This window comes from Leucopleurus acutus (assembly GCF_964270905.1).
Source record: "Leucopleurus acutus genome assembly, chromosome: 12".
NCBI classification, from domain to species: Eukaryota; Metazoa; Chordata; class Mammalia; order Artiodactyla; family Delphinidae; genus Leucopleurus; species Leucopleurus acutus.
This window is the reverse complement of record NC_139154.1, coordinates 35,663,531-35,685,070: the sequence shown is the minus strand read 5'-3', so window position 1 is coordinate 35,685,070 and position 21,540 is coordinate 35,663,531. Positions and strand designations below refer to the sequence as shown.

At 47.1% G+C, this 21,540-nt stretch overlaps 1 protein-coding gene across 4 annotated transcripts in view; it reads right to left on the bottom strand.

Annotated features, from left to right (window-relative positions):
* The window catches only part of LPIN1 (lipin 1), a gene marked incomplete at both ends in the record, with an annotated part of 116,223 nt that overhangs the window by 71,579 nt on the left and 23,104 nt on the right, over positions 1-21,540 (bottom strand). For 3 of the 4 annotated variants that reach the window (XM_082851265.1, XM_082851266.1, XM_082851268.1), the window contains one exon: positions 13,288-13,344. The exons of the other annotated variant lie outside the window; for it this stretch is intronic. In XM_082851265.1, the coding sequence (XP_082707391.1) occupies positions 13,288-13,344 (57 nt within the window). The remainder of the gene's footprint in view (positions 1-13,287; positions 13,345-21,540) is intronic. 4 annotated transcript variants of the gene reach the window in all.

Genomic DNA, 21,540 nt, shown 5'->3' with positions numbered 1-21,540 from the left:
TCCATTAAAAGAGGGCAAGAGACCAGGGAGAGAAAGTGATTCGGGAGCTGTGCTTGCCTGTTTCCCAGCTGGGACCCTGGTGTGGGTGTCTGTCCACACAAGCTGGCTGTTTGGAGAGGTCTGTGGCTACCACCCTATCCCAACTCAGAAACATAACAAAAACAAAGAAAGAAACCACTCTCTTAAATCCCAACGAAACTGCACCTCCTATAAATGCTTGTGTGCTGATATATTCATGACTAGCTGCTCTGGGCCTATACCAAGGGGAGGAGGAGGGAGCCAGGAGGGGGTGGAGGGAAAAGGCAGAGTCACCTATTCACAGGGGTGCTGTGGGCTCTGCTTGGGTCCTGGTCTGCGAATCGAAGTTCCTGTCCCTATTGCTTCGTCCTTCTAATGAGAATTAGGCACCAACTTGCAGGACTCCCTGAAAATACTCTCAGTATCACATGCCTGCGCGTACATCTAAATGGCATTTCCTTTGCATTTTCCATTTAATAAGATAAAATATTGGAAAATATTTGTATAAATAATGCACCATGGTTTACCATTCTTCAAAGAACTCCACAAGAAGGCAATCCGTGACACCGAACAGATGAGGAAACCCGTGTAACAGCCCAGAGCAAACCAATTCACAGAAGGTAGAATTGAGACCCCAAGAGTCGTGATAGGGCTCTAGTGTCCCCAGATCTCAGCCGCTGATGCCATTCTTCGGTGGGTTCAGTGGCTGAGAAGCCAGCATGGGGGACGTTTGGACGTGTCGTGTGGGGATTGATGCCCCGTTGTGTCCACCCCCGCAAACCAGCCGTTTACCTTCACTGCCAGCAGAAATCCTCACCTTCTCCACTTGGAGGACGTGTTGGCAGGACCCCATTCAACGTCCATTAATTTCATCTGGAGGTCGCTGCTCATGGGAACACTGGCCTCCTGGTTGATTTTCCTCTGTCTCCTAGTTTTCTAGTTCCCCTCAGCCCAGGCCACTGCTTACGGGCTGTTGTTAGGACACACGTGGCTGGCCCCCATCCCAGCCTTACCCTTCTCTCTCTTTCCTCCTTGATCTTGCCCCTCAACCTGCCTTATCCACTGCCATTTTCTCTCCTTCTCTACTGTCCTTTCACCCGTGCCCTCTGCAAAGACTCCGGGAAAAGCTCATTGTTGGGTGGCAGGATTCTGATGACCCCACTGGGGTTATGATGTCAGCATTTGGTGATGCTCAGGGGAGGAGAGAGAGGGCTCAGTAAGGCTGCTACATGGAGCTGAACCCAGTCAACGCTGGGGCTGATCGAAAGCTTGGAGCACAATGTGACCAAATTCTTCCATGAAATCAGATTTTGCCTGGCTGAATTCTGAGTTATAAAAAGCTAACTAGAAGGGACTTTTCTTTCACTCTAACAAAGTGAGAAAACATTGAGAGAGGAATTAGCATATCCATCTTTTATAGAACACGAAAATTTGGTGTTATCTACTAAGTATACTAGTAAGATATTTATATAATAGACCTTTTTGCAGAAAAAGCATCAATTCCAAGAAATTTAAACTATATAGGAACCCTTTGAAATGCCTAAGTCACGGACAAAAATGATGAGTAATTACAGGATACAGTTGTTTAAGTATTATCCATCAACTAAAAATAGTTTTAAATGGTGATCAACTGGCAAGTTATTATACAGTTAGACTGGAATCCTTTGAAAGATGACAATACTGCTACACAGCGTTAGACGTCTTTGCTCAGGTGTGACACTGTGAACTCAAACTTTTAGCTGAATCTCGAGGACCACCTTGCACCCAGTCTTTATATAGATGCTTAGGGTTACAGTGGGATTGTTTTCTCACAAGCAATTTCTTTAGGCATGACCAGAATGCCTACCACCAGATGTTAAACATCAGAGTAGAAGGTAAAACTTGGAAATATTGGTTCACAAACCATGGGCCTTCTCATTCTTTGGGAAAATCCAGAGTTACAGCCAGAGTTGGTCTTCCAGATGTGCACAACCTGCTTACCCCTTCCCATGTCTTCTTCAGATGGTGCTTTTGAATCTTAACGGAAAAGTCGCGTCTGTAAGACCAATTCTTGACAAGGAAGAGAATTGTTCCTTTCGTCTCTAGCTCATGGTAGCTTGGATAGATTTGTGGTTAGGGTAGAGTCCTGAAAAGGACGTTCTAGTGGGAAAAGGCTGAGCAGTAGGTCCCAGTAGCTGCGTGGGATTTATACATTGCTCTGTTGACTTGTCACCATGCAACCCAGCACGTTTCAGGAAGCCATGTGCAAACCTAGCACATTCTGTCCTGTGTGAGAGAATGCCCTTGGAAGCAGCAGTGTCTAAGCTATCTACAAATCATTTCAACCAAATATGAGGCTCTTCTTGTAGTTTCTCCAGATCATGTCAACCCAGCCTTACCAAAGTTTGGAGGCTAAAAAACGTTAACTCACTTCTTAAATTGTGATTCTCATCTTTAAAGTGTACAGTTTTCTACTGAGATATGAAGCCAGCATATGCATGGCCACAAGATTCCAGCCTCTGTGCCCCTCTGCCAGCCTCAGGAGAAGAAGATTCCGAAGCTTCACACTTCCCCAAACCTGTGGTATCGGGCTGCGCAGAGAGACGCCTGTTAGCCCGAAACAAAGGAAGTCATTTTTCGTGGTTTTCTCTGCAGGTCACGCCACACTCACAAAACCACATTCGGTGCCACCTTCATACTTGAGCTCCGGAAGGATGGCGCACGCCTCTCTGGAAGGAACGACCCACAACCTGAAAGGTGAGGCCAAACCACTCTCTAATAACAAAAGCTGTTTAACCTGCAAAAGAAAACCCACTGGGGGGGAACAGGAGATGGGAAAATGGTGGCCTAATGCGAGGATAGGATCATATCTGCCTGCAGATTCCAAAGGATCTGAAGGATGAAAGTAGGTGGATTTGTGATCGTGATAAAAAGACCGAAGGAGACAGGTAAGGCGTGTACAGAGACCATCTGGGCTACGTCTGGAGCCTGGGAGCTCCCAGCTGGATACCTACTTGGAACAGGGCTGTGGAGGGTTCTGAACGGGAGGCAGATCCAGAGTGAACTGCTGGATCTTTCGCATAACCAGTTTGAGAATTCTGGGCTTAGCCTCGCTGTGTCCCACCCGAGCAGCCCGCAGAGGAATGGTGGTCTGTGTAGAGGTGGGCAGGTCGGGCTCAAAATGCTGCCACCTGATTCTTCCGCTCCTGGAGTGAATTAGCTGCTCTCCACCTCCACCCCGCCCCCCAAAGAGGATGACCTGGTTCTAGGGAAGCTCTATGTTGGGTAAAACAGAGGTGAATGAGGCTTCTGCCCCAAGAGGAGAAAAGGGCCAGGGACACTCTGTCTAAAGGGATTCTGAGAGCAAGCTGGTTCCAAAAGCTAATTCTGAGTTTTAGATCTGCACTGGTCCAGCGCTCAGGTTGCACTGTAAGGTAACCCATGTCCCCAGAGGGAATGTGGCCCTCCCCAAGCTCCACACTAAAGTTGATCTGGGGGACTTCCCTGGTGGCACAGTGGTTAAGAATCTGCCTGCCAGTGCAGGTGACATGGGTTCAAGCCCTGGTCCGGGAAGATCCCACATGCCGCAGAACAACTAACCCCGTGCACCACAACTACTGAGCCTGCACTCTAAAGCCTGCAAGCCACAACTACTGCGCCCACGTGCCACAACTACTGAGCCCACTCACCGCAACTACTGAAGCCCGCGAGCTTAGAGCCCGTGCTCCACAACAAGAGAAGCCCCTGCTCACCGCAGCTAGAGAAAGCCCACGCACAGCAATGAAGAGCCAACGCAGCAAAAAAAAAAAATTAAAAAAAAATTTTGTTAAAAAGCTTTAAAAAAATAAATTTGACCTGGGTCTTGGCCACACTCTGTGATTTTTTCCTCCCCAAACAGTAAGGACATTGGCCCAGTAATAAAATCCCACAGAACTTTCTGGAATCTGAGGTTTCCTGGGCAGGGTGTGGTTCTGGGGAACTGGAGACCTGGATTCTGGTCTGTGTTCTGCCACTTATAAGACCCTAAAGATGTCGCCTCAGTCTCCACATCAGAAAGAGAGGAAGTGGGAATAGAGGACCGTCAGCTCTGACCTGTCATCTACACATCTGTGCTGTGACTTCCTAGGTACAGACAGTCCTGCATCGTCACCCCTGCCCAAGCCCCCAAACACACATGCAGTGTGATGATACCTGTCAGTCCTGGGCCCATGACACCCCAGGGCATCTCCGTTCATTTCAGAGGACATTGAGGTAGCTTCAGAAGAAGAAACTAATGTGATTCCACTTTAATTTTAAACTATAACACCCGCACCCAATATTCTCCTCTCCTGTCTCCCTCCCCAGGGGCTGTGTAAGTGAAGGTTCGGGCATCACTAACCTAATCACAGGAAACTCTGAGCAGAGTGGGGCATACTCAAGACGAAGACTCAGTTGAGGGTTTCTCGAATTTCCAGTGGGGGGCAGGGACTGGGGGCTGGGCGGACAAAGATTCCTCCCAGTCCCAACACTGCTCAGGCTCAGTTCTCTTCTGTCACTCTGTGCTCTGTAGTGTCGAACCCACCGCGGTACGACTTGCTCCACTGACGCCCAGCTCAGCTGCGGCGTCCTCGGGAGACTCACAGACAGATGGATCAGCTAGAGAGCATCTGAATGGGAAACGGTTCTCTGACACACACGCGTGCCCGCTTCTCCAGCATCAAACGTCTGACTGCGTGTCTGCTGTCCCGGCGGCTCTGGTTCCACTATTTCTCCACACAGTCTAAGCTCCAGCTGCGCTGGATCATTTTCCTGTCTTTGTGCTTGTCCTGTTGCCTTCTACCACCAGGCCTTTGTAGCTGCTGTTCCCCCTGCATGGAATCCTCTCCCCCCTTCACCTGGTTAACCACTGCTCATTCTTCAACCTTAGTTCAAGCATCAGTAACGTCCCCATCTATGTCAGTTCTCCCTGTTAGACACTCACACTGCTCTGCATATCTTCCATTCAATGTACTGAGCATAGTTTAAATGCTCCATCTGTGTGTGCAATTATTGTAAAATCTCTCCCCAGCAGACAGACTCTGCAGGAAGGAAAAGACCATTTCTGTCTAAATACCTAGCACCGTTTCTGGCACTTAGTAGGTGCTCAATAAATATTTTGAAATGTATGCATAATTATTATATAGGGGTCATAATGCCTGGTTGCAAATATATATATTCATCCTAATAAAAATAGACTAACTAGGGATGCACTGGTGTTAAAGGTACCAGTTCCCTTATCACGAATGAGGCAGGAGGGAAGTCACAAAGAATGCACCCATCTATGCAACCAGCCATTTCTCTTTTTTACAATAAAATATTTTATTAAAGTCAATAAATCTAAAATATTACCATTACAACAGGTGATCAATATTAGAATTACTAGTGAAATATTTTACGTTCTTTTCTTTTATACTGTCTTTGAAATCCAGTATGTATTTTATACTTGTAACACACTTAGGTCTGGACCAGCCACATCTCAGCTGCTCGGGAGACACACGTGGCTGGTGGATACCGTACTGGAAAGCTCAGGTTTGACATGTCCTGAACTAGCCATTTCTGAGTGCTTACTCTGTGCTAGGTACAGTGGGGGGTTAACGATTAAGAGATGCCTCTGTCCTCAAAGAGCTCAAGATAAGTCGATACACAGTGTGTCCAGCAAGAGAAAACAAACACAAACAATTCAGAACAGGATGCCCAGTGGGGTGGGAGAAGGATTTGGTGAAAGGGAGGATTGGGAATACACACTAAAATGAGACGTTCATAGAACGTTTCTATCTATCACAAGTGAGAAAGGAGCCCTGGGACATCTCTATAAAACCTAAGCATTCACTGAACAGGGAATAATCATTCTCTGTAAGATTCTAATTAAATACATTATTGTTGGATTTGACTGTGCTGGTGCTTGGCACTACTCCACCCGGGACGTGTACGGCAGAATGGGGCTATCGTGATTCAGGCTAAGAAACGCAATCGGCTGTAAGAGATATGCAGTGCATTTCTAGATGGGAACACAGTGAATGTCATCGGACACGCACAGAATAGCTCCATTAACAATGCTGAACAAGGAGGAAAATCCTGGGGCAGGGTAGCGGGTGAAGCAGAACAAACACGGGTGTGTTTATTTTCCCTTTACTTCCAGACACTGCATCTCATTAAATTTCAAGGCAACTTCAGAACTTAAAAACTTACAACAGTGAAGAGAGAGAACAGGAGGGCCATCTTCTGTGGAAAAGACATCTAATCAAATTTGGAAGGTGAAAGCAAAGGGAAAGGTTGAGTAAAGAAAGAACGCAGAGCACAACGGCTTAATCTCCAAGATATACAAACAGCTCATACAACTCAATAACAAAAAAACAAACAATCCAGTCGAAAAATGGGCAGAAGACTTTAATAGACATTTCTGCAAAGACGAAATACAGATGGCCAGTTGGCACATGAAAAGATGCTCAACATCACTAATTATTAGAAAAACGCCAATCCAAACAACCGTGAGGTACCACCTCACACCAGTCAGGATGGCCATCATTAAAAAGTCTACAAATAACAAATGCTGGAGAGGGTGTGGAGAAAAGGGAAACCCTAGGGCTTCCTTGGTGGCTCAGTGGTTAAGAATCTGTCTGCCAAGGCAGGGGACACAGGTTTGAGCCCTGTTCTGGGAAGATCCCACATGCCACCAACTAAGCCCATGGGCCACAACTACTGAGCCTGCGTTCTAGAGCCCGCGAGCCATAAATACTGAAGCCTGCGTGCATATGCTCTGCAACAAGAGAAGCCGCCGCAATGAGAAGACTGCTCACCGCAACGAAGAGTAGCCCCCGCTCGCCACAGCTAGAGAAAGACAGCGCAGCTATGAAGACCCAGCCCAGCCAAAAATAAATAATAAATACACATAAATAAACATTAAAAAAAAAAAGAAAAGAAAAGGGAACCCTTCTACACTGTTGGTGGGAATGTAAGTTGGTGCGGCCCCTATGGAAAACAGTCTGGAAGTTCCTCAGAAAGCTAAAAATAGAATTACCATATGATCCAGCAATCCCACTCCTGGGCATAATCCAGGCAAAATTATAATTCAAAAGGATGCATGCACCGCTATGTTCATAGCAGCACTATTCACAACAGCCAAGTCATGGAAACAACCATGGATGTCCATCGACAGATGAATGGGTAGAGAAGATGTGGTACAGATATACAATGGAATACTACTCAGCCATGAAAAAGAATGAAATAATACCATTTGCAGCAACGTGGATGCAACTAGAAATCATCATACTAAGTGAAGTAAGTCAGAAAGAGAAAGACAAATACCATATGATATCACTCAGATGTGGAATCTAAAATACGACACAAATGAACCTATCTACAAAACAGAAACAGACTCACAGGCACAGAGAACAGACTTGTGGTTGCCAAGAGGTGGGGGGGGGCGGGGGGGAGGGATGGACTGGGAGTTTGGGATTAGCAGATGCAAACTAGTATATATAGGATGGATAGACAACAAGGTCCTACTGTAGAGCACAGGGAACTATATTCAATATCCTGTGATAAATCATAATGGAAAAAATATTAAAAAAAGAATGTCTACATGTATAGAACCAAGTCACTTTGCTGTACAGCAGAGATTGGCACAGCATTGTAAATCAACTATACTTCAATAAAAAGTAAATAAAATTTTAGAAAAAGAAATAACACGGAGCAAGTTACAACCTGGAATACCTGCAAGGGGGCTGCAGCCAAGGGAGGGGCTACCTGCCCAGGAGACCCTCAAACAGGTGCCGGAGCCAGAACCACACTGTTCCCCGGGTAACCACCGGCTCCCTGACTGGTTAGAGAGAACCCCAGCCATGGGAGTTTCCAGGCAACCTTCCTACCCCAGGCATACAGTCAACTGCCAATCACCAGACATTTGAGGAAACTCTGCAACATGCAAGAGAGAGAAGGACAGACAGGGGGAAACCTGACTCCAGAAGAAATAAAAATAATGAAGGGAACAGAAGAGAAATTAATAGGAAGAAATTCCCAAATTCAAATCTCAGAGAGATCTGGGAAGTTATTTCATTCAGAAAACAAAAAACAGGAGAATGCTGCGAAAGAGAAAAAGACTGGAGAACAAAAAAGAATCTGTTAAAGGAAAAATCTGATGCCAAAAAGAATCATAACAAAAGTAGATTAAGTGAATGAAATATACCAATTGTAGACCAAAAAGCTGGGCTATGCGAGGTAAGAGAGACAGAGGGGAACTTCATGGGTCTCCAGTCACCACTCTTTTATCTGTTTTCCATTTTCCTTTAGTCTGTTGACATATTTAATCTGCTGACATTCATTAGCTTACAAGTATGTTGTCCACTGGGACAGTACAGACGTGTGCTCCAAGGTCTAAGCAGAATGAATGAGACATGATCCACTGCTGGGCACATCACTGGGAAGCTTCAGGACACAGAGGATTAATTGAAGACCCTAAAAACTTACAGGTAGAAAATAGTAATAGTAGGTCACCCAGGAAGGAACAAAAGTCAGACTGGCATAGAGGTAACATTAGTTATTAGAAGTCAGTGAAACAATGCATTCAAATTCTGTGAAAAATTTATATCAACCTCAAATGCTAATTCCAACCAAACTATCAGATGTGAAGTCAAGTTAAAAAGGAGATTCAGACAGGCTAGGGCTCGAAAACTTATCTTCTGTCTCCCTTTTCTGGGAGGTTACATGAAAACAAAACTCCAGTTTGCTTATTTTTAAAGAGTGAACTAAGAAGAAAACAAGGATCTGGGTAAAGGTGGATGTAGTGAGAGCCTCCCAAGATGACAGCTCTGGCAGAAGACTGAGGGCAAGCAGGAAGAGAGATTTCCTGCAGAGAGAGGTCATAGGAAAAAAAAGGACTCCTGCACAGAGAGCTGAGAGTTTGGAAAAATTAGGGAACGTGATAAAAGTACTAAGTGCAAGGAATAAAAGAAAAGAATTAGAAACTACTGAATGAGAAAAACTTCTTATAGAGGCAGCATGTTGCAGTGCTTAGGAATAAAGTCTCTGGAGCTAGAAGATGTGGGTCTGAATCCTAATCCTGCCATTTATCAGCTGTGTGACCTTGAGCAAGTGGCTCAACCTCTCTGTGCTCATTTTCTCATCTCTCAGCTGAAGATAATAAGACCAACTTATAGAACTACTATAAGGAAGTAAATGAGTTAAGCTTGTATTACTCTTAGGAGAGAACCTGTCACTTGGTAAGCACCATATAAAGTTTGTTAAATAAATAAGAAAACCGAAGTGCTATATGAAAATCATGGTCATCCAAATAAGATAAATAGATCCCAATTAAAACAAGTTAATGGGCTTAAAAATAAAGACTGTGATAGTTTCCAAGTGATAGACTAAAGTAAAAGCTTAAGGACATTATGTGTGTGTGTTGTGGGAACGGAGGGCAGGGGAGAAAGGACGGGCAGGGAATGGGAAGCACAAATTTTTCCTGCTAACAAGGAAAAAGAAAGGCAAACATAACTTCCAGGAAAAACACACCTCTCCCCAAGAAAAACTCTATATATAAGAAAGGCAGAGTCTGAATAAAGAACAAACTAAAACAGGATAAGATTATACATAAATGGCAGAGTCTGAAAAAGGAGGATGCATTAGCGTATGACGCTCTGTGAGAATCAGCTAGTTTATCAGTAACTCCATAGGATAAGGTGCAAAGAAGATACGTAAGTAGTTGGCTTTAGTCGTGAGTCAGCATCTCCTAGTTGATTTTCTAGCAAATAGGCACGTGAAGCACTTGGATAAAATTTTTCAAAAATTAATTTAAATCTAACCAAAAGCCACTTCCTCTCTGCACAAAATGTGCTCTCCATCCAAGAAGACATTTTAAATCCTGTCCTTTTTCAAACTGAAAGATAAGAAAGAAAAGGAATAAGAAAAATATGGTTCCAAGTAACTGTGCCAGGATAACCTAGAATTCTGAGAATTGATGCTTTTGTTAGAAATGGGGCAATCAAAGCACAGGCGGGCCAAGAGGGAGGCTTCACGTGACTAACTGTGCCACGTTCCCCCGCCTGAGTTAGACGGGTTACGCAGTTTGGGTGAACATCTCATTGCTCAACTCTCCCTCCAGAACTCGGGGCCTTTTGCCTTGAATGAACCTCCATGTGTACAGGGATGGGTATGCTGGTGTGTATTTGGGGGGTTTCTGCATCCCACGGCCAGACCAAGATTCTTCAAACTGAGAGCTGGACCTCCAGGAAAGCCTTCCCTCAGACATTCCTCGGGTCCAGGAAGGATTCATCACTGGCTTCTCTGTACTAACCAGCCCACGTGGAACTCCATCAGGGCACGTTTCACAGAGCCTTGTCACTGCGTCATTTCATATGCCCCTATCTGCTCTACTGGTTGGTGAGCCCTTCAAGCAAAAGACCAGCCACGACACACTCATCAGTGTACCCTCGTGCCTAGAACATTTATTTGCACAATAAGTAGGAGACAGAGACAGGGACAGGGACAGAGAAAGAGACAGACGGGCAAAGACAGAGATTTTGAGTCCTACTCTCTTGCCCTGTTGTACTTTCCCTTCGTTTGGGTTTTCTCATCACTAAGCATTTTTGGAATTTATGAACCTATCTTCTAAGGATAACAACATAAAAATTACCAAAAGCTGTGACAGTAGAGGTTCTGATTGGAAACCCACCTGTGTGGCCTCGCCCACCACCCCTGGCCACACACACTCCCTGGGTGATTTTGTCCCCCTTGGAGACTTCAGCAATACTGCTGACCCACAGATCGGTATCTCCAGTCCTGACCTTGCCTCTCAGCTCCAGACCGAACATTCTGGAAACCTTCATTTGGACTGTCCACCACGCACTTCAGCTCAACCAGGCTGACGATGACCTCCTAAATGGCCTCCCTGCCTCCAGCCCCATCCCATGACTACCCTGGAACAGGGCTGCAGATGTGACATAGCACTGCCTGCTTAAGGCCCCTCAATGCCAACACCCCCCATTACCATTACTTGTAGGATAAAGTCCAAGGTCTTTAGAAAAGCAAGTGAGGCCCCCCGTCATGAGCACCCTGCTCCCTTCTCCTCCACTGTCACCTCCCACTCTTCCCTTCTTTCAATCCCACCACCCAGTTCTCACCTCCGTGCCTGGCTAGCTTACACCTCTTTCAAGACTCTGCATAAGATTTACTTCCTCTCAGAGGCATTTTTCTGAATTGCTTCTAAACTCTCTACCCCACCCCTCCAAGCTGAGTTCCAAGCCCTCTTCTCTTCTACACAATGCCTGGTGGTGAACAGCAAGCACTCTGTGGTCACGATCGGACGAACTCCCAACGTACAGCCAAGGAACTAAAGCTCAGAGAAGTTAGGGAACCTGCTCGATGTCACACGTACTCTAAGTGGCAGATGTGACCAGAACTTTGGACTCCACATCCAGGTCCCCTGCTTAGATGGTAAGATTTTCTGTAATTTCGCCCTTGCAGCAGAAACTGCCTATTTCACATCCCCTGTCCATCGCTTCCTGTCTTGTTACCGCATGAGCTCTGTGACGGGCCCAGTACAGGGCCCGGCAGCAGAGGCTCAACAGATGCCTTTCCTAGACCACCTCCCTTGTAACCATGGCCATTGCCCTGCACCTTGGGCCGGAGGCTGGGCCTGGAAACCCGGTGGCCATGGGCTCCAGCCCCCAGGTCTGCAGAATGGGACTTGGCCACGGAGAATGGCAGCCTCAGACCACCTTGTGATGGCCAGCCTGCCCGCCTACCCACAGGCGGAGCGGCTCACTTACCGGGACCTCCTGCCCTTCCTCTCCTCCATAGAGGACGGCTCCCCTCACTCCAGGCTCAGAGGCCACTAGCTGCCTGCCCTGCTTAAGATTCCTGGCCTCTGATTGGGCCCCGTCTCTGCCAATCCACTGGGAAGTATCAATAGAACTTGCGGTCCTCCCAGCGTCGCCGGGGCCAGGCCTTCCTCGGCAGCCTTCTTCATTCACTTAACTGGAGCCCCCGGATTCATCTGAGGAAGAATCTCTCCCTCTGCCTGGCCCTGCACTAGGCCTCTCGGTCCACACTCTGACCAGAGTCTCTCTCCGCACTGAGCTCTTTGAGAGAGACACCAAGTGTTACTCTTATTCTTCATCCCCAAGGTTTAGGACAGGCCACAGTCAGGACAAATAAGTCTTCAGGCTGTATCACTTCCTCCCTGGATTATTCCAAAAGCCTTTCCTTGAGCTGTTCCAAGCCTCTTCTCCACAGGAAAGGATCCCAGGCTTAAAATCTATGGGGTAGAGCAGGTTGTATGAACTTGCTGAACTTAGGCAAGGTGAGGGCGAGACGAACATACTGTGAGAAAAGAACCAGGGTGTAGGTGGACCACTGCCAGGGATGCTTCAGCAAATTATCCCCCCAGACTACAGAGGCTCAGCGAGCCAGATTCACGAGCAGAACCCGGAAGCTGGCGTGGGCGTGGGGGCGGCGTGGTGCTGGCCCTCGGGCTGCTGAACATGGGGTCTAGGGAGACCCTTAAAAGAGCAGAGAGCAAAGCGCTAAGTACAGTCACAGAGACAACCTGCAGGGCCCAGCTGAGGCCTGGGGACCAGGCACAGGGCAGTGACAAAAGGGGCCAATGGGAACAGGAGGAAGAGGCAGAATCCTCAGGAGGGCTTTGAGGAGTTCAGGGGCAGCCGCAAGGGCTCTTATTAAATAAACGTGACAGTCCGTTAAGGGCAAACGAATGGCATGAACCTGATATGAACATTTTCCTGTTGGCACTAGGGAGCCATTGAATGCTTTTTTTTTTTTTTTTTCCGCGGTGCGCGGGCCTCTCACTGTTGTGGCCTCTCCCATTGCAGAGCACAGGCTCCGGACACGCAGGCTCAGCAGCCATGGCTCACGGGCCCAGCCGCTCCGCGGCATGTGCGACCTTCCCGGACCAGGGCACGAACCCGTGCCCCCTGCATTGGCAGGCGGACTCTCAACCACTGCACCACCAGGGAAGCCCCATTGAATGCTTTTCAATCAGGGAGGTGACAAATTCAGATCTATGCGTGGCAGAGGTTGGCTCGCAGGGAGAAGAGGTTAGAAACTAGCCATAATGTTCTTAGCTTCATCTGGGGCTCATCAAACCTTTAGAAAGGGCGACAGGCCAACTCTGAAAGCTTCAGTCGAATGGCAGAGTCCTGGTTTGGGGACTGCATGTATCCATGGCAATAAACCAGTTTGTCAAAGAGTATTTTCTCTCATCTTGAAATGTCAAAGTATTGATATAATTAGGGCATTCATAGCAACTCTACTCACATTAATGTTTGAAGACCATACATTTCGAATCCATCCAGGGTCTCTCATTATTGGAATCTGGAAAACAAAAACATTAGCAATTACTTAACGGGAATGTTCTGTAATTAGTGGTAGCGATTGCACACCCTTGTGAATACACTAAAAACCACCGAACTGTACACTTTAACACGGTGAATTTTACGGTGTGTGAATTATATCTCAATAAAAAAAAGGAAATGCAGTAAGAAGAAGGATTTGGTGAGGTTTTTTCCGAACACACTCAGAGTGTGAGGTCTTGGTAAGAAACGACACATCGTGAGGTCGTAAATCTCTCTCTCCCACTCCTTTACTCCTCTGTGGTCTCCTCCTTCCCAGAGCACATGGACCTATCGGGGAAACGTCCGGAGATAAGGCAACATGGAAAAATGATGGGATTTGGAGTCCGAAGACATACTTTCACGTGCTGCCTCTACTGTTTCTTGGCTGTACGACTGCAAAGGGCTAGTTTTCTCTGTAAAATGGGCATAACAACAACCCTGGAATGGATGGGTGTGTAGTGAGCACTCACTGAGTCTATTCCGGTGAAAGGGCAAAGCCTCATGCACAGATGAGCTGTGAAGACTGTTGGTATGAAATTATCCAAGCAAGTAGGACCTGCACAGTCTGCTTTTCCAACCTTAGAGCTCCCAGCCTAAGGGATGTGATACATTTTTATAGTCCTTAAACTATACTTAAGTTATACTCAGAAACACATATGTTCTGGGACTTCCCTGGTGGCGCAGTGGTTAAGACTCTGTGCTTCCAATGCACGGGGCCCAGGTTTGATCCCTGGTCAGGGAACTAGATCCCACATGTGTGCTGCAACTAAGAGTTCACATGCCACAACTAAGGAGCCCACGGGCCACAACTAAGACCCAGCACAACCAAATAAATAAAGTAAAATTTTAAAAAACCATACATGTTCTGAGTGAAACTAAAGCAGCCCAGAATCAACAACCCCTGAAGCCCCTTACTCCTATTTCCCTCATCCTCTCATTCCCTTGCCCATCACCCTACCTGCTATTCATCTACGGCATTTAGCTTTTCCAATCCATATTGTTGATTGGCAGATAATTACTGGTGTTGCTTTACCTGATGGTTCATTTAGTTTCTCGCGGGGGCCAAGTGCTTTGCTAGGTAGTGGGAACAAGGAGATGAGTAAAATAGAAATCCTGTCCTTGAGTCACTCATGATCTAGTGGGGGGCAGGCAGGAAGACATGTAGAAAAGGTTTTCATGGCCAGGACCACCACCAAGACATGCCCAGGGTCAGGTGGGAGCCCGGGAGAGAGGCAATAGTTTGCTTGCGGGGAATATAAGGAAGGTTCTGCGCCATCCACAGAAGGTGACATCTGAGCTGCTTCTGAAGGATAAGTGGGGCTCTCTGAGGAGAGAGGAGGAGAAATTCCATTCCAAGCAGAGAAGAGGGTGTGTTCAAAGAAACAAAGGCACCACACATATGTTTGGGGAACAGCCAGGAGCATCCAGGACTGGAGAATATCCCATCGTGTGCAAGTGATACAGAGCAGGCCCGGGATGGTCTGCAGTCAGGAGACATGGGTAGAGTGGGGTCATTTAAAAAAAAAGTTTCTTTTTTTTAACAAATGCCCTCCTTAAACAAAACCTTTTGCAGAAGCCCGTATGTAAATAGAAGGGGAATGGGGTTTCCCTGGTGGCGCAGTGGTTGAGAATCTGCCTGCCAATGCAGGGAACACAGGTTCGAACCCTGGTCTGGGAGGATCCCACATGCCGCGGAGCAACTAAGCCCGTGAGCCACAACTACGGAGCCTGCGCGTCTGGAGCCTGTGCTCCACAACAAGAGAGGCTGTGACAGTGAGAGGCCCGCACACCGCGATGAAGAGTGGCCCCCGCTTGCCACAACTAGAGAAAGCCCTCGCACAGAAACGAAGACCCAACACAGCCAAATAAATTAATTAATTAAATAAAGTTTTTTAAAAGTAGGCTCAAGGGGACTTCCCTGGCGGTGCAGTGGTTAAGAATCCACCTGCCAACGCAGGGGACACGGGTTCGATCCCTGGTCCGGGAGGATCCCACATGCCGTGGAGCAACTAAGCCCATGCGCCACAACTACTGAGCCTGCGCGTCTGGAGCCTGTGCTCCACAACAAGAGAGGCCGCAACAGTGAGAGGCCCGCGCACCACGATGAAGAGTGTCCCCCGCTCGCGACAACTAGAGAAAGCCCTCGCACAGAAACGAAGACACAACACACCCAAAAATAAAAATAAACAAATTAAAAAAAAAAAAAAGAAGGGGAATGCTGTGGTCATTTCAGGGAAGAGGCCTGGAGTCCCCAGGCTTGGGTGCAGAGCTCTGGCTTCAGAGAACACAGTTTGAGAAAATGACTGTACACGGTGGGGAGCTGCCGAGGGGCAGGATGGTCAGGCCTGTGTTTTACAGGATCACTCTGACATCTGTGTTTTGGACGCCGAGAAGCAAATTTAAAGGCTTTTTTTTTTTTCCCCTTAGCTGCGTAGCTTGTGGGATCTTAGTTCCCCAACCAGGGATTCAACCCCCAAGCCCTCAGCAGTGAAAGCGCGAAGTCCTAACCACTGGATAGCAGTGGAATTCCCTTTTTTTTTTTTCTTTGAAGCCTATTCTAGGGTGTGAAGGAAGGTGGTGACAGTGGGGGGGAAGAGGAAGGGGCGGCTGTGAGCGCTGCCTAGTGGGAGAGGCCCCAGGCTTAGTGATTGACTCGGATGGTCGGATGGGTGAAGAACAGGGAGAGTTTGAGGATGACTGAAGTTTCTGGCCTGGGTGACTTGGTAGATGATGGTATCATTAAGCATCAACCAATGAGGAAAACTGAAAGGGTAAATTTGGGGAGGACTCTTAGAGTACTCTGGAAGATCTGTAATAAAAAGGATAGATTTTCCTCTAAGACAGAACCCAGGAAAGAAGGTAGGTGTAAGTTAAGGAATTCTATTCAAGTCCAGATCCTGGTAGGGAGAGCGGGCAAGGCGATTGGTTTCTGCATCTATAAATTGCTTAATATAGTAATTATTTCAGTCCTGGTTTCAACCAATCAATGCATTTGAAACACTTCTGGAAGTCCAGTTACTACCTCCATTTTAGCTCCTCTAGAGTATTACAGCATTCTGCAAAACATCATGCCACTTGGGTACAGATGTTCTGAACCACCCACCTCAAATTCCTCATGGGACACAAACATAGTCACATGCCCGCCAGCACTCGCTGGGTACAACAGTTGCACGGATTTTACACTCACGAGGTAGGCTAGGAAGACTGGCAGCAGTTCAAATTCACGATGCTTGGATTTGGTCGCAATTAAAAATGAAGTTTCTAATCAAATACCAAATATATTTTTTGCTGCCATGGGAGCAATGACTCTGACCCCCCAGAAATTCGCTTTGATTTCAGAGATTAAAAATAAACACAAGAACACCAAAAATGGTGAACCCGTGTATTTCAACAGTCATTTCTCTCAAAGCTAAGAAGAAAATAATCTCATTCCTCCCCACAGCTATTTGTCTGTTGTCATTCAAAATTCTAACGCAGGGCTTCCCTGGTGGCGCAGTGGTTGGGAGTCCGCCTGCCGATGCAGGGGACGCGGGTTCGTGCCCCGGTCCGGGAAGATCCCACATGCCGCAGAGCGGCTGGGCCCGTGAGCCATGGCCGCTGAGCCTGCGCGTCCGGAGCCTGTGCTCCGCGGTGGGAGAGGCCACAACAGCGAGGGGCCCGCGTACCACAAAAAAAATTCTAACGCAAAATTTGAAGCCCAACCTTTGGTCCCTGGGCACCAAGCAGTTAGCAACCATGGGGGAAGCCAAAAATGAATTTGGGTTTGAACCCCCTTCTCCCAATAAGAGCTGTATGGCCTTTAGCAAGGAATTTAACCTTCCTAAGCCTCAATCTTCTCATCTGTAAAAGGGAGAGAAAAATAAAATAGTTCTGGAGCTGATGTAAGAAAGAAAAGATATAATACTGTGTAAAACAACAGTGCACAAATTTTAATTGCTAATCCTGGATGATGATAGCACGGAAGTCTCAGTGTCAGGAACAGGTGAGCATCTTCTGAACAGCTGGTTTGCTTTCACCTTATTTATACCATGAAATGTGTAATTGCTCAGGTCTTTCCTGAGACATTGGGGGCCAGAGCCACACTTCTGCTCTACTCCTTATAAATGCGCCGGACTCTATGAAATGCATGTTTGTGTTAGCCTCATTCTTGGCTCTATTTTCTGCCTCTACCTCTTATTTTCTTTTATTCCTCACTTAATTTAGACATATGTAACTGCTATGAACTGAATGTTTGTGTCCCTCCCAAATTCATATTTGAAGCCCTAATCCCCAGTGTGATGGTATGTGGAGGTGGGGTCTCTGAGAGGTAATAAGGTCATAAGGGTGGAGTCCTTGTGATGGAATTAGTGCCTTTAAAAGAAGAGATAGGAGAGAAATGAGCTCTCTCTCTGCCATGTAAGGATACATCATGAAGGTGACACATCACCTACCAGCCAGGGGGAGGGCTCCCAGCAGAACTAAACTGTACTTGCACTGCACTGTACTAAACTGTACTTGCACTGTACTTGCACAACTTCTTTAGCCTCCAGAACTATGAGACATAAATTTCTGTTGTTTAAGCCACCCAGTCTGTGGTATTTTTGTTATAACAGCCTCAGCTGATCAAGACAGAAATTCTGTTATGTTTTGAACCATCTTTTGTCCTTCGATAAATACAGTAGTGCACAGATAGATGATAGACAGACAGATATAGAGAAATGAAAAATGGTTGGAGAATGGACCTAGTAAGTGTAGATGGAATAATAGATAGGAGATAGATAGATACTTTCCTCTTGTCTTTTCCTTTATGCTGTGTGGATTTGCTTGTTCACTTGACTATATTAATCATTATGGGGTGTAGGGAAGTTGAAATAGAACCACAAAGACTGGTCCTGGTCAGGGCCTCTGCCACTTATAAGTAGAATAATACTGAACCACTGACTCACCCTCTCTGAGCTTCCGTTTCCTCTTCTAAAGAACCTACATGACACTACCCACCTCGGGGCTGCTGTGGGAATTAAGTGAGAGATGTACTTGAAAGTGACCAGCATATGGTAGGTGCTCAATGAAGGTGAATTTGAATCTCGATGGCAGCCTGATGAAGGTCAAAGTCCAGGACACAGTCTCCTGTGTTCCTCGTAGGGCCTTTGCTCACTGCTACCCCTTTGCCCGTGATTTGCTGGAGGTCACATATATGAGCCTAAATCCAAATTCAAATTCAGGTCTGCGTGACCCCAAAGCTCTTGCTGCCATTTCACTGATGGAGAAACATTTGGACCACAGAATTCCCACCACACAGAAGGAGAATGAGGGAGACTTCGGAGACAAAGTCTTCCAGATCATCAGGCCTTAAGTCCACAGTGATAGGCCAGGCACGTCCCAGTTTACACATTCTAAGGTTCATTTGTTCATCTGAACTTCTTTTTAAATAAAGAGTAACATTTTCGCATAGAAAGAGTTCCATCCAAGTGAGTTCGTTTTTCCAGGGGAGGAAAGGCAGAGGAAGCCATGGCCTAGATGAACTGAAGCAAGGCTGAGCTGTACAACCAGGGACCTGCTGGCAGTACGGTTTATACAGCCTCCTTTTATGGGAAAATGCATCCAACCGCCAGCTGAGGATTCCAGGAACACCTGGGAACAGCCCAGGGTGCAGTGGGAGGAGCCTTGGTCTGGGGAGGAAGCAATTCAGGATTTAGTCCTGACTGTCTTACTAACTTGGAGGGGGCCTTGGACAAGGTACTTCCCTTCTCTAGGTTTCAGTTTTTCTTCTGTCAAAGGACAGAATTACACTAAGTGCTCTTTATCTCCAAATTTCTATAAGCCTAAATGCACGTGCCCTCCTACATCATGATTCCAATGCCAAGATCCCCCTCTTCTGAGCCCAGCACCCTCTGTCAATATGATCTGAAGTAAGGGATGAGGATAAGGAAGGGTTTGCTCTGGTTGGAAGGAGACGGGGTGAAGAGGAGGACACCACAGGTGGGGCTGGAACTGGACCCAGTCAGACTCTAACCTGGGTCCCCCAGGGTCCCTTCGACTAGTGTGGAAATGGAAAGAGAGTCTGTACTCAAGAGAACTGGATCTAAGCCCTGGTTATAATACTTAATGATGCTTGGCCTTGGGTAGGTCACTTCATGTCTTAGAAATTCAGTTTCTTCAACTACAAAATGAGGTTAATAGCACTTGCTCCATCTTCAAAGCTCTCGAGGGCAGGTTGAGTGCCTCTGACGTCCCATGTCTCTGACCTATTCTCTGAACTCATGGGATTACGTCCGGCCCACCGGGGTAATCCAGGATAATCTCCCTATTTTAAAGTCAGTGATGAGTAATCTGAAATCCATCTGCAACCTTAATTCTTTTTTGCCATGTGATTAACACATTCACGGGTTCTGAGGATCAAGACATGGGCATCTCAGGGGGCACTATTCTGTTGGCACGGCCTCCTCATGGGATCGCCCACATCTCCTTTTGCCACGTTGTAGTTCATCCTCCTTGCTGCAGCCAAGGGCATCTTTCTGAAACACGATCTGGTCGTTTTACCTCCATGAGTAAAACCACTCAAATAAATATATAAAATGTATACAATTTTTTAAACCCTTCCTTAACTTGGTGAACAAAGTTTCCACCCACCTGTCCAGTCTCATCTCCCATCTGCACCCTTTGATCTCTCTGACCCAGTCACACTGGCCTTTCACCACCTCCTATTCAATTTATTCCATCCAGCCACAGGGCCTTTGCACATGCTACTTCCTCTGCCCAAGACACGTTTCAGCTGGTTAGCTGCTACGGATCCCCCAGACCACGGCCAAGTATCATCTCAGAGAAGTGGTCCCTGGCCTCCTTGACAGAGATCACATCATGACTGCAGCCTCCGATAGCACCTTATTGCTCTTTGCTGGCCCTAAGCACAGTTGGCAAAGTTACAATTGTTTGCACAACTCTTCAGCTAATGACAGCTTCCTCCATCAGGGACAGCGGCTATTGTTCTCACCATCGCACCCCCGGAAGATAGTCAATAAATACTCGTTGAACGGAAGTATAGAAGTGTGACTTTTTCAACATACAGAGGAGGACACTGGAGCTCAGAAGGTCGAGGAACTTGACCAAGGTCACACAGCTAGCAGGCGGGGGTGGGTGAGCTGGGATCTGACCCAGGTGTGACTGACCTCTAAGCCACAGCGTCACTCCATCTGCATTGCAGGCAACTGGTAAAGGAAGGGGACTGCGGATGGCCTGATTTTCGTACTTTTCCTAAGGAAAGATGAAGGTGGTGTCGGTCCCTGCAAGTACTTGAGATATAACTTCCAGGAGAGAACTCTCCCCTGAAAGGAGTGACCTCCCCAGTACAGGCTCTTACCCAAGCCTCGTACTTCATGTGCAGCCACTGGAAGGACAATGAAGAGAGGCAGCACCTCCCAGCCCTGCCGGAAGCCTGTGTGTGTGTGTGTGAGTGTGTGTGTGTGTGTGTGTGTGGCGTTAGATCAGAGATGGCCTCAAGTTCTTTGCTGCCATTGACAGATGAAGTCTAACACTCCCCTTCAATCTGAGGAAGCCTAACAGACCTGCTTGCTCGGTGATATGCAGGACAGGTGACATTCTTCAACTCCCGAGGTCATTAGAAACCTTCCAGCGTCCCCTCCGCGTTTTGCAATGCTCTTTAAGGGCGATGCCGGCTGCGACGCAAGAGGTTTGAGTACCCTGAGATGTCACGTCTGAGAGGCCCTGCAGGCACTCCTGGCAACAGTCCCGGCTGAGGCCGGCCTACCAGTCACCGCCGCCAAGCCACCAGCCACGTGAGGGAAGCCAGCGTGGTCCATCCAGACCAGCCCGTCTAGCAGTCAGGTTCACTGAGTCATCACATGAGGAGGCGAAACATCACCAGCCAGGTCCTGCCCAAATCCTGACCCACGATATCATGAGATATAATGAGATAGTTGTTGTGTAAAGGCACTAATTTGTGAGGCAGTTTGCTCTGGAGGAATAAGTAGCCAGAACAGAGGATGTGTGTTGGGGGAGGGCGTCTGGTTTCTATTTCCGTTTGTTTACATGTAAAATTACATCTGCGCATCTGTGCTTGTGCCTAGTTTTGCAAGTGTGTCTATGTGTTTGCTTGTATCTACACAGCCTGTGCTTCTGTGTGTTTATCTGTGTGTTTTCTTATTTTCTCTGTGTCTGTGTGTGTGTATTTATGGCAAAA